Source organism: Hyla sarda, chromosome 12 (genome assembly GCF_029499605.1).
Source record: "Hyla sarda isolate aHylSar1 chromosome 12, aHylSar1.hap1, whole genome shotgun sequence".
Taxonomy (NCBI): Eukaryota; Metazoa; Chordata; class Amphibia; order Anura; family Hylidae; genus Hyla; species Hyla sarda.
The window spans coordinates 56,590,372-56,603,878 of NC_079200.1; the positions used below are offsets into that span (position 1 = coordinate 56,590,372).

Genomic DNA, 13,507 nt, shown 5'->3' on the forward strand with positions numbered 1-13,507 from the left:
ATCAGCCAGTAATTTCGGGTCACCGGGTCACTGGAGACCCGATTGACCTGGAATCGCCGCAGATCGCTGGACTGAATTGTCCAGCGATCTGCGGCCATCGCCGACATGGGGGGGCATAATGACCCCCCTGGGCGATATGCCCCGATGCCTGCTGAACGATTTCAGCAGGCATCGGGCACCGGCTCCCCTCCGGCTAGCGGCGGGGGGCCGGGATTTGACAGGACGTACTCAAACGTCCTGAGTCCTTAAGGACTCGGAAAAGGGGACGTTTGAGTACGTCCTGCGTCCTTAAGGGGTTAAATATGTCTACTTTATGTTTGCATCATAAAGTTGACATGTTTTTACTTTTGGAAGACATCAGAGGGCTTCAAAGTTCAGCAGCAATTTCCAATTTTTCACAAAATTTTCAAAATCGAAATTTTTCAGGGACAAGTTCAGTTTTGAAGTGGATTTTGAAGGGCCTTCATATTAGAAATACCCCATAAATGACCCCATTATAAAAACTGCACCCTTCAAATTATTCAAAAGGACATTAAAAAAGTTTGTTAACCCTTTAGGTGTTTCACAGGAATAGCCGCAAATTGAAGGAGAAAATTCAAAATCTTAATTTTTTACATTCGCATGTTCTTGTAGACCCAGTGTTTGAATTTTTACAAGAGGTAAAAGGAGAGAAATCTTCCTAAAATTTGTAACCCAATTTCCCTCGAGAAAGGAAATACCTCATATGTGTATATCAAGTGCTCTGTGGGTGCACTAGAGGGCTCAGAAGGGAAGGAGTGACAGTGGGATTTTGGAGAGCGAGTTTTTCTGAAATGGTTTTTGGGGGGGGCATATCACATTTAAGAAGCCCCTATGGTGCCAGAAAAGCTTTTCGTTAAAGTTGGATGTGCAAAAATTTTTTTTACTTTACTAAAATGCTGGTTTGCCCTCAAATTTAACATTTTTTACAAGGGGTAATAGAAGAGATGGGGTTACAAATTTTGGGGGGCATTTTCTCCTGAGAATGGAAATACCCCCTGTGAGGACGTCAAGTGCACTGCTGGCACAATAGAATGCTCAGAAGAGAAGAAGTCACATTTGGCTTTTGGAAAGCAAATTTTGCTGAAATGGTTTTTGGGGGGCATGTCGCTTTTAGGGTGCATTCACACTAAGTAATTCAAGAGGAATTTACTCAAGTAATTCCTCTTGAATTCTCCTCTCCAAATTAATGCACATCTCCTCTGCCCATTGACTTTAATGTTATTTCTGCTGTCCTGTTCACACTGCAGAAATTCAGCTAGCAGAATTCCGACGCTGAATTCCTTTCCGCTTGAAGAAAGAACATGTTCATTCTTCAAGCGGAATCCGCGTGCAGAATCCAACAGAAGTCAATGGTAAAAAAAAATGTTGCCAGACATCGTTTTCATGCGGAATTCAGAAAAATAGATTAAATAGCCTCCTCCTTCATTCCTCTTCATTTTCACATGGAAATTCCGCTAGAATTCCGCTTGATGGAGAAAGGAACAATTTCCTGCCGAAATTATTCCTCAGTGTGAATGCACCCTTAGGGAACGTCCACACGCGCGGATTTTCACAGCTCCGCTGATGAAGGCCCCGCTCTATGCTGTCTTTACATGTGCCTACTGGTAGCAGCAATACGCCGCTATGAGCAGACACACTGCAGCGATGTGCGCGGCGTACTCGCACATTGCGGCCGCTCTCCCTGCTCTGAGCTAGGCAGAGAGCTCCCGCGATGTGCGAGTATACTGCGACTCGCACATCGCAGTGTGTCTGGTGGTAGCGGCGTATTGCCACTACGAGCAGGCACATTTAAAGCCAGCATAGAGCGGGCCTTCACCTGATGGCGGCCCTGTTCACAACCAATGTGTCTCCAGCTGTTGCAAAACTGCAACACTCATGCATTGACAGTCGAAGGGCACGCTGAGAGTTGTAGTTTTGCAACAGCTTGAGGCACACTGCTACAACTCCCAGCATGCCCTTTGGTAGTCTGTGCATGCTGGGAGTTGTAGTTATGCAAAAGCTGCATGCACCCTTTTTCATAGAAAAAAATGTGCCTCCAGGTGTTGCATAACTACAACCCCCAGCATGCACAGACTACCAAAGGGCATGCCGGGAGTTGTAGTTGGAACTCCAGCTGTTGCAAAACTACAACTCCCAGCATGCTCTTTGTGTGTGCATGCTGAGAGTTGTTGCTAAGCAAAAGCAGGAGGTGAACAGGCTTCACCTCCTGCTGTATCCTGCCACCCGGACCGCCACCGACACTCTTGAAAGGACCCCCGTTGGACGAGGGAAAGGCAAGAGACCCCTGCGGGCCCCAATCACCGCCCAGCAGGACAGCAATTGGTCAGTCGTTCCGACCAATCAATCACATGATCGTGAGGTGGCACCTGTGCCACCTCCCTCCTGCTGGGTAAGGGTGAATGGGGCTGTCTCGGACAGCCCCATTCACCCTTTTTTACGGGTCACCAGAGACCTGATTGACCCGGAATCTCCGGTCTCAGGACTCCCTCAAAAGCTTGCCCGGGGTGCCTGCTGATAGATATCAGCAGTCACACAGGTCAATTCCCACGCGTACAGGCACGCTCTGGGTCCTTAAGTACCAAGGGGGTCAAGGCATACCTGTATGCCCTGGGTCCCTAAGTGGTTAATAAAAGTTACTTTTTAAGCACTCCCCGTTGTAGTTCAAGGCTGGGTAAGTTCATATGCTTAGGGTGGTCTGTCGTTGGACCAGAATCTTTTCATCACGTGTTTCTGTTTATTTTTTTAAATACATTTACTTTTACCATATCCACTGCAAATTTTAACCCCTTCAGGACGGAGCCCATTTTATACCTTAAGGACCGGAGCGTTTTTTGAACATCTGACCACTGTCACTTTAAACATTAATAACTTTGGAATGCTTTTAGTTATCATTCTGATTCCGAGATTGTTTTTTCGTGACATATTCTACTTTAACATGGTCGTAAATTTTTGTCGATACTTGCATCCTTTCTTGGTGAAAAATCCGTAAATTTGATGAAAAATTAGAAAATTTTGCATTTTTCTAACTTTGAAGCTTTCTGCTTGTAAGGAAAATAGATATTACGAATACATTTTTTTTTTGGTTCACATATACAATATGTCTACTTTATGTTTGCATCATAAAATTGACGTGTTTTTACTTTTGGAAGACACCAGAGGGCTTCAACTGTCAGCAGCAATTTTCCGATTTTTCACAAAATTTTCAAACTCTGTATTTTTCAGGGACCAGTTCAGGTTTGAAGTGGATTTGAAGGGTCTTCATATTAGAAATACCCCATAAATGACCTCATTATAAAAACTACACCCCCCTAGGGATCGACCGATTATCGGTATGGCCGATAATCACGATTTTGGGCATTATCGGTATCGGCAATTATCTTGCCGATAAGCCGATAATGCCCCGCACCGCACCGCGTCGCACCCCCCCCCACCCCACCGTGATGCTGGGCGGTATACCGGTATGGATTTTTGCCCATACCGCTATACCGGTCGGGCCCCTCCCCCACCCTCCGAGTCAATAAAAAATTAAACTTTCCCGTAATGGGGGTGGTCCGGGCCATCCTCCCTTCCTGTTGTGTCCGGGGGCGTTCCGGGTGAAGAGTGAACCGGTCCGGGCTGTCCTTCTTCTCCGGCAGTCATCTTCTCCACTCCGGGCAGGCTCCGGCCTAGTACACTGCATAGACGCCGCTATGCCGTGACGTCAGGTGCGTCGCTGCGCACGGGCGTCACTGCGCAGCGGCGTCTATGCAGCGTACTAGGCCGGAGCCTGCCCGGAGTGGAGAAGATGACCGCCGGAGAAGGACGACAGCCCGAACCGGTTCACCCTCCACCCGGAACGCCCCCGGACACTACAGGAAGGATGGATGGATGGCCCGGACCACCCCCTGACAGGTAGGGAGAGAGAAGCGGGTGGTGGCGGCGGCCTATGGCCCCGCAAAAGCCACTGCAGATCATTGATTTAAAGCGCCCGCTTTAAATCAATGATCTGCAGCGGTGTCGCAGGGGGTTAAATAGCCGATAACTTATACCGATATTCCGGTATAAGTTATCGGCTATCGGCCCTAACCTCCACCGATTATCGGTATCGGCCCTAAAAAAACGATATCGGTCGATCCCTACACCCCCCAAAGTATTCAAAATGACATTCAGTCAGCGTTTTAACCCTTTAAGTGTTTCACACGAATAGCAGCAAAGTGAAGGAGAAAATTCACAATCTTCATTTTTTACACTCACATGTTCTTGTAGACCCAATTTTTGATTTTTTACAAGGGGTAAAAGGACAAAATGTTTACTTGTATTTGTAGCCCAATTTCTCTCGAGTAAGGACATACCTCATATGTCTATGTAAAGTGTTCGGCGGGCGCAGTAGAGGGCGTAGAAGCGAAGGAGCGACAAGGGGATTTTGTAGAGTACGTTTTTCTGAAATGGTTCTTGGGGGGCATGTTGCATTTAGGAAGCCCTTATGCTGCCAGAACAGCAAAAAAAAAAAAAAAAAACACATGGCATACCATTTTGGAAACTAGACCCCTCGGGGAATGTAACATGGGATAAAGTGAGCCTTAATACCCCACAGGTGTTTCACGACTTTTGCAAATGTAAAAAAAAAAAAAAAAAAAATTTTTTCCTAAAATGCTTGTTTTCCTCAAAATTTTACATTTTTAAAAAGGGTAATAGCAGAAAATACCCCTAAAATTTTGAAGCCCAATTTCTCCCGATTCAGAAAACACCCCATATGGGGGTGAAAAGTGCTCTGCTGGCGCACTACAGGTCTCAGAAGAGAAGGAGTCACATTTGGCTTTTTGAAAGCAAATTTTGCTCTGGGGGCATGCCGCATTTAGGAAGCCCCTATGGTGCCAGGACAGCAAAAAAAAAAAAAACACATGGCATACCATTTTGGAAACTAGACCCCTCGGGGAACGTAACAAGGGGTTAAGTGAACCTTTATACCCCACAGGTGTTTCACGACTTTTGCATATGTAAAAAAAAATTTTTTTTTTTAACCTAAAATGCTTGTTTTCCCAAAAGTTTAACATTTTTAAAAAGGGTAAAAGCAGAAAATCCCCCCAAGATTTGAAACACAATTTCTCCCGAGTACGGCGATACCCCATATGTGACCCTAAACTGTTGCCTTGAAATACGACAGGGCTCCAAAGTGAGAGCGCCATGCGCATTTGAGGCCTAAATTAGGGACTTGCATAGGGGTGGACATTGGGAATCACTGGCGTAGAATTCCCCTAACAGGGTGCCTCCAGCTGTTGCAAAACTCCCAGCATGCCTGGACAGTCAACGGCTGTCCGACAATACTGGGAGTTGTTGTTTTGCAACAGCTGGAGGCTCCGTTTTGGAAACAGTGGCGTACCAGATGCTTTCATTTTTATTGGGGAGGGGAGGGGGGCTGTGTAGGGGTATGTGTATATGTAGTGTTTTTTACTTTTTATTTTATTTTGTGTTAGTGTAGGGTAGGGTAGTGTAGTGTTTTTAGGGTACAGTCGCACGGGCGGGGGTTCACAGTAGTTTCTCGCTGGCAGTTTGAGCTGCGGCAGAAAATTTGCGGCAGCTCAAACTTGCAGCCAGATACTTACTGTAATCCTCCGCCCATGTGAGTGTACCCTGTACGTTCACATTGGGGGGGGGGGGGGGGAACATCCAGCTGTTGCAAAACTACAACTCCCAGCATGCACTGACAGACTGTACATGCTGAGAGTTTTAGTTTTGCAACAGCTGTAGGCACACTGGTTATGTATCACTGAGTTTGTGACCTAACTCAGTGTTTCACAACCAGTGTGCCTTCAGCTGTTGCAAAACTACAACTCTCAGCAGTCACCGACAGCCAACGGGCATGCTGGGAGTTGTAGTTATGCAACCAGCAGATGCACCACTATGACTCCCAGCATGCCCTTTAGCTGTTTGTGCAAGCTGGGAGTTGTAGTTATACAACAACTGAAGGTACACTTTTCCATACAAAAAATGTGCCTCCAGCTGTTGCAAAACCATAAGTCCCAGCATGCCCATAAGGGAATGCTGGGAGTTGTGGTGGTCTGCCTCCTGCTGTTGCATAACTACAGCTCCCAGCATGCCCTTTTTGCATGCTGGGAGCTGTTGCTAAGCAACAGCAGGAGGCTGTCACTCACCTCCAACGATCCACGCCGCATGAGGTCAGTCCCTCGTCGTCGCCGCCGCTGCTCCTGGGGCCCCGATCCCAACATTGACGCCGGGGATCGGGGTCCCCAGCACCCGGGGTGCACGTCCCCCGGAAGAGGGGCGGAGCGGGTGCGGGAGTGACACCTGTAGCAGGCGCCCTGATTGGTCGGCCGGTAATCCGGCCTACGAATCAGGGCGATCGTGAGGTGGCACCAGTGCCACCTCACCCCTGCAGGCTCTGGCTGTTCGGGGCCGTCAGAGACGGCCCCGAACAGCCAGTATTTCCGGGTCACCGGGTCACTGGAGACCCGATTAACCCGGAATCGCCGCAGATCGCTGGACTGAATTGTCCAGCGATCTGCGGCGATCGCTGACATAGGGGGGGCATAATGACCCCCCTGGGCGATATGCCGGGATGCCTGCTAAATGATTTCAGCAGGCATCCGGCTCCGGTCCCCAACCGGCTAGCGGTGGGGACCGGAATTCCCACGGGCGTATGGATACGCCCTCGGTCCTTAAGGACTCGGAATTCAGGGTGTATCCATACGCCCTATGTCCTGAAGAGGTTAAGCTGCATTCAACTATTTATTATTAAATTTAACCCCTTCCCTCCCTGGCCAATTTTCATTTTTGCACTTTTGTTTTTTCCTCTTTTTTCCCCCACTTTCAATTTTCCACCTACAGACCCATATGAAAACTTTTTTTTTGCGCCACCAAATTTTACTTACAGCGAAACCAGAAAAAAATATTTGTGAGGCAAAATAAAAAAAAAAATAAAAAAACAACAACAAAAAACATCCATTTTGTCAATTTTGGGGGCTTTCTATTCTACACGGTGCACTTTTCTGTACAAATGACACCTTATCTTTATTCTCTAGGTCCATACAGTTACAAGGATACCTAATTTATATATGTTTTATTTTACTACTTTAAAAAAAATTATAACTACAGCCACCAAAATCTGTATGTTTAAAAATTATCCACTTCTGACCCCTATAACTTTTTTTTTATTTTTCTGTATATAGGGATGTATTTTTTTGCACGATGATCTGAAGTTCTTATCGGGACCATTTTTATTTTGATGGAGCCTTTTGTTTGTGTTTTATTCTTTTTAGTATATGAAGTAGCAAAAACACACATTTCTGGACTTCGGAATTTTTTTACGCTTGCGCCTTTGACGTGCACTTTAATTAACATTATATTTTAATAGTTTGGACATTTACACATGCGGCAATACCACACGTTTAGCAGGACTCTGGAGGCACCATGGTAGCGATGGAGGTAGTATATATTATATATATAGTGACCCCCGGACCTACGATGGCCCCGACATACGATCACTTCAACATACGATGGCCTCTCAGAGGCCATCGCATGTTGAAGGCAGCATCAACATACGATGCTTTTGTATGTCGGGGCCATCGCATAAACGGCTATCCGGCAGCGCAGACTGCTTCAGCTGCCACCGGATAGCCGTTTACGGTGCCCCGTGTGGTCCGGTGACCATCACTTACTTGTCCTCAGGGCTCCGGCGCGTCCTCTTCGGGATCCCCTGCATTGTCTGCGCTCTCCATCACGTCGCTGCGCACGCCGTCCCGTCATCCAATAGGAGCGGCGCGCGTAGCGACGTGATGGCGGCGACGGAGAGCGAGGATGCCGGGGAAGAAGAGGCCTTGCCGGAGTGTAGGAGACACCCCGGGGACACGGCGACAGCAATGGAAGGCTACATCCAGGGCAGCGGTGACGGTCCGGAGCGGCGGGGACACGTGAGTACAACCTCCAATACCAGTGGTCTTCAATCTGCGGACCTCCAGATGTTGCAAAACTACAACTCCCAGCATGCCCGGACAGCCAACGGCTGTCCGGGCATGCTGGGTGTTGTAGTTTTGCAACATCTGGAGGTCCGCAGGATGAAGACCACTGTCCTATACTTTACATTGCACAGATCCCTCAACATACGATGGTTTCAACAAACAATGGTTCATTTGGAACGGATTACCATCATATGTTGAGGGAGCACTGTATATATATATATATATATATATACACACACACACACACACAAATTGGGTAGATCAAAACTTGTGCAGAGGAAAAGCTGTCCAGTTGCCCATAGCAACCAATCAGAACGCTTCTTTCATTTCTGACAAGGCCTTTGCCAAATGAAAAAAGCGATCTGGTTGGTTGCTATGGGCAACTAAGCAACTTTTTCCCCTGCACTGGTCTTGATAAGTCTCCCCCAATGGCCATATACACACAATGGCCATTCTCCTTTGAGCAAAATAAACCAATGTCAAACTGCAGCAATGTGGTAACAGTGTGACGGAATAGGGAACTATAGAATGCAATGAATGACAACACTTGGATATTTCCAGAACTTCCATAGACATTTACAATGCACTCCTTTCTTATGATCAGTAGGGTGTGTATATATATATATATATATATATATATATATATATATATATATACACACACACAAATACACACACACACACACACAAATACACACATATTCACATCATACGCAAATACAGACTCATTCTGACATATTTTTGTTGCTTAAGGGGCCAGTTCTACAAGTTTATGGTTTCGGAGAGGGCTGGGTAATGAACCTATAGGAGGTGACCCCAATGGTATTCATCCAATTATATATAACTAAAATTACTGCGCAAAACTTTTTCTGATCTTTCTAAACCTGACGTCTTACAATAAGAGTATGTATATATATATATATATATATATATATACACACACACACACACGTTTTCCTGTCACAGATATATACGTTTTCCTGTCAGACAGACCCTATCAATAAGTATGCATTCCCGCCTGTTCAGTTCCGTTCCGATCTCTCGGTATACCGCGGTTATTTGCACCGATGACGCTATTATCCCTCTTCTCCAGATCTGCGTTACCTAAGGAGAGGACGGCAGGACTTTCCCGCCATTGCGCAATGATAAACGAGACCGCATCGGGGCGTGGCCTTCTGCGCGTGGACTCTGCGGTCTCCAGCCAATCAGGCATCGTGTTTTTTCTTACCGCTGAGGGCGGGAGCTGAGCGGGCTGAGGTACAGATGCGTTTAGTAGTAGTATTAGTAGTGGTGGTGGTGGTGGTATGGGCCTATCATCGCCTTATAACGTGATACCCCCAAATTCATTGTACAGGGCGGAGGTTTCACATGTCCTTAGTGTGCGTGGTGCAATCTTTTATGTGTACTGGGGAGATCAGTCAGAGCTTGATGGCAGTTGTATTTCTGCAACTCTGTCAGAGCCACAAACAGCAGATGCTGATAAAATCCATAGAGTTAGGACTGTGCATCTGTGTCATCCCCATTTTACCGTAACACCACTTGGGATCATTAACATGGTATTTATGTAGTTCAGGCATTTCCACACACGGGGATACCAAACGTGATTTTATTTTTCTGTAAAGTAAAAAAGGTGGGTCATTTACATTTTTGTTTGGGGGGGGAGGGGGTAGTGCTTATTCACATGTAATATATATATATATATATATATATTTTTTATTATTATTATAATTTATTTATTTTTTTCATTTTGGCTTTGAGGACACAGGAAATTTTAGCGTTTTTGTTTTCTTCTTGTCTTCTGAGCCATAAGGCTATGTTCACACCTCAGAATTTTCATGCAGAATTCCACTTGGAATTCTGCACAGAAAGTCCACTGTAGCAGAGTCCAATTGAATACAATGGGATTATGCAGAATTCTGCAGATGCAGAATTTGTGCATTAAACAGATGCAGAATTTGTGCGGAATTGTTCACACGGATTCCGCATCTTATCCGCAGCCACCCGGGACTCTTGCACTTCTGCGGTAATACTACTACTCCCATCATGGAACAGAATCTGTTCCACGTTGGGAATAGTAATACAGGGGGTGAGGGATTGATCGCATTGGGTTTCACTTCTGAGACCCAATGCATCAAAAGTTATTAACAAAGAGAAGTGATCCAGCGTGGGTAAGTAGAAATCCAGACTTTATTAGAACTCACGGTAAAAGCAGTACAAGCAACCAGCAGATCAGACGCGTTTCAGGCGCATGCGCCCTTCGTCAGTGAGCGTCTGATCTGCTAGTTGCTTGTACTGCTTTTACCGTGACTTCTAATAAAGTCTGGATTTCTACTTACCCACGCTGAATCACTTCTCTTTGTTTGGATCTGTTTGCATCGGGCTAGGTGCGGATCCGTGCCGGGGGTACATTGGTGGAGCGAGCTGGATCATCTTGAACTACACTTATCAAAAGTTATTAACCAGGGGAGCGGGCGGCATGCCAACCGCACCGCTCCACAGCTATCCTCAGCTATGTATATTTTTTACTGTGAAACTTCAAATTCAAATACCCTGCTGGGAGCACTGAATGGCTGGCACTGAGTAGCCATTCAGGGCTCTCCACAGGATTTTCAACCCCTTAAGGACCCAGCCCATATTCACCTTAAAGGAGTACTCAAGTGCAGAGTATTCCTGCTCCGTCCTGCCCGGGCTGCAAAATAAATGAAAATAAACCATCTCTCACCTTCCTGGGTTCCCGCGGAGCGCTGCTACAGCTGATCGGTCCTCCGGTCCATCTTATTCATACTTCCGGGTGTAACGAAGCATCACGTGGGGCTCAGCCTATCGCCGGCCGCCGCGATCTTCTGCCTCGGCCGGCGGTAAGCTGAGCACCATGTGACGCTTCGTTACACCCGGAAGTATGAAGGAGATGGACCGGAGGACCGATCAGCTGTAGTGGCGCTCCGCGGGAACCCAGGAGGGTGAGAGATGGTTTATTTTCATTTATTTTGCAGCCCGGGCAGGACGAAGCAGGAATACTCTGCACCAGAGTACTCCTTTAACCCCTTGGGGACGAAGCCCATTATAACCCTAAGGAAGGGAGCATTTTTTGCACATCTGACCACTGTCACTTTAAACATTAATAACTCTGGGATGCTTTTACTTTTCATTCTGATTCTGAGATTATTTTTTGTGACATATTCTACTTTATGTTAGTGGTAAATTTTTGTCGATACTTGCATCATTTCTTCCAATTCAAAAATTTGATGAAATAATAGAAAATTTAGCATTTTTCTAACTTTGAAGCTTTCTGCTTGTAAGGAAAATAGACATTCCAAAGAAATTATATATTGATTCACATATTAAATATGTCTACTTTATGTTTGCATCATAAAGTTGACATGTTTTTACTTTTGGAAGACATCAGAGGGCTTCAAAGTTCAGCATCAATTTTCAAATTTTTCTAAAAATTTTCAAAATCTGAATTTTTCAGGGACCAGTTTAGTTTTGAAGTGAATTTTACTGGCCTTCATATTAGAAATACCACATAAATGACCCCATTATAAAAACTGCACCCCTCAAAGTATTCAAAATGTCATTCAGAAAGTTTGTTAACCCTTTAGGTGTTTCACAGGAATAGCAGCAAAGTGAAGGAGAAAATTCAAAATCTTCATTTTTTACACTCGCATGTTCTTGTAGACCCAGTTTTTTTTATTTTTACAAGGGGTGATAGGAGAAAAAGCCCCCCAAAATTTGTAACCCAATTTCTCTTGAGTAAGGAAATACCTCATATGTGTATGTGAAGTGCTCGGGCGCAGTAGAGGGCTCAGAAGGGAAGGAGCGACAATAGAATTTTGGAGAGTGAGTTTTTCTGAAATGGTTTTTGAGGGGCATGTCACATTTAGGAAGCCCCTATGCTGCCAGAACCGCAAAAAAACAAAGAACAAATGGCATACTATTTTGGAAACTACACCACTCAAGACACGTTTCGTTAAAGTCGGATGTGTAAATAAAATAAAAAAACTTCTCTATCGGCTCCATTGGGGGACACAGACCGTGGGGGACACAGACCGTGGGGGACACAGACCGTGGGTGTATCTTGCTGTCTCTAGGAGGTGTGACACTATGGTAATAAAAAAAGTCAGCTCCTCCCAGCAGGATATACCCGCCTTCAGGCTCTGAGCTAGTCAGTTTAAGCTTAGTGTCTGAGGGAGGTGGACATGGGCTGGATTCTCCAGTCCAGGTCTTCTGTTTTTTATTTTCCCAGTATAGGGACGTGTTAGTTTTTTACTCCCTTTCTTTTCCGTTTTCAGGTGGGGACTCAGGAACTGCAGTTCACTGTTTCCCCATTGCGAGTACGGGGACACAGACATTGCGTTTATGCGCTGTTAACCCCCCCTCGCCAATGGTCAGCGCCTGGGTGGTACCTCATGGGTCCGGGTCCCCCTATGTCTCTGCTCGCCTCGCTCGCGCATAGCAGCTAGGCGTGATGCAGGGACCATAAGCTGGCTGAAGACTTCACTGAAGACTCCATTAGGTAAGTTCTTCTGACTGAGGTAAGTACTTTCCCCCCTTTTTTTCCTCCATAGGTACGGACTCGCAACCTCTGGAGACCCCCTGTTTTTGGCGCATCTTCAGTTTTATGGGCCTGCATTTTACAGGGGCTGCATCTTTTTATTGGGGGAGCAGTGGCACCTAAGGGGGCATATATTATAGGGCACTTTACTTCTAGGGGCACTTTATTTTATTATGTGTGTGTGTGTGCTTGGTGCAACTACTTTTGTGTGCTTGGTGCAACTACTTTAGCGCCTTATATGCGGCTGTCTGCTGCGGCGCTGTTCGGGCCGGGCACTTCCCGCGCCGACTTACTTTAGCTTTACTTCAGCGCCTTATCTGTGGCTTACAGCCGCGGCGCCACTTCGAGCCGGGCGCTTCTGCGCCGGCTTACTTTCACTTTTGCCGGCCGTGTCGGACGGCGTTTAGGCCGCCCGCTCTATTCCCCCGAGCGCTATGCGGACTGGACATGGCGCTCGGGACAAGGAGCGGGCACCATGACAGTCCTTCTCGCCCGGGATTAGCTCCGCCCCCTGGGCTGGGAGCTTCCAGGGGCGCGAAGCAGCCTCCAATCAGTGCCGTGGGCGCGATTTTCACAATGTTGGGGCCTGTTACTTGGTGCCTTACTTCGGGCACGCCCCTCCCTTTCTATTGGCTGGTCTTTTTTAGTCTCCTTAGCTGCACAGAGTGGGTTCTCCTCACTGCAGCTGACAGAGGACACAGACCAGGGTGAGAAGGCTAGTCTCTCTCTATCTCTTTTTTCACCATTATGTCCGCCCCCTAGAGCTGTTCCTCCCTCTAGTCAGAAACCTGGAACTTCAGTGACTTATTATTTTTGTAAGCACTGTAATACCAAGATGTCTGGCTCTGCTGAGCCCGCTCCCCCAGACCCCCTGGTACCCCCTGATGCCCTTTCGGTCCCGGTGGGTTCAGCCGCTCCACCACCCTGGGTTTCTCCCTGACCCAGTATTTGGCTGACTTGACCCAAGTCTCCCGTT

At 46.6% G+C, this 13,507-nt stretch overlaps 2 protein-coding genes across 15 annotated transcripts in view; one reads left to right on the forward strand and one right to left on the reverse strand.

Annotated features, from left to right (window-relative positions):
• SYCP2 (synaptonemal complex protein 2) overlaps window positions 1-9,204 on the reverse strand; it is a 266,941-nt gene extending 257,737 nt beyond the window's left edge. For 6 of the 9 annotated variants that reach the window (XM_056548746.1, XM_056548744.1, XM_056548743.1 and 3 more), the window contains exon 1: window positions 9,027-9,204. In XM_056548746.1, the coding sequence (XP_056404721.1) occupies window positions 9,027-9,189 (163 nt within the window). In that variant the 5' untranslated portion in view covers window positions 9,190-9,204. Of the gene's footprint in view, window positions 1-8,969 lie in introns of all 9 variants that reach the window. The other 3 variants (XM_056548745.1, XM_056548747.1, XM_056548749.1) reach the window with 3 other exon arrangements.
• FAM217B (family with sequence similarity 217 member B) overlaps window positions 9,173-13,507 on the forward strand; it is a 43,068-nt gene continuing 38,733 nt past the window's right edge. For 3 of the 6 annotated variants that reach the window (XM_056548756.1, XM_056548750.1, XM_056548761.1), the window contains exon 1: window positions 9,173-9,233. The gene's annotated coding sequence lies outside the window, so the exon portion shown is untranslated. Of the gene's footprint in view, window positions 9,234-9,334; window positions 9,356-9,485; window positions 9,607-13,507 lie in introns of those variants that run through there. The other 3 variants (XM_056548753.1, XM_056548752.1, XM_056548751.1) reach the window with 3 other exon arrangements.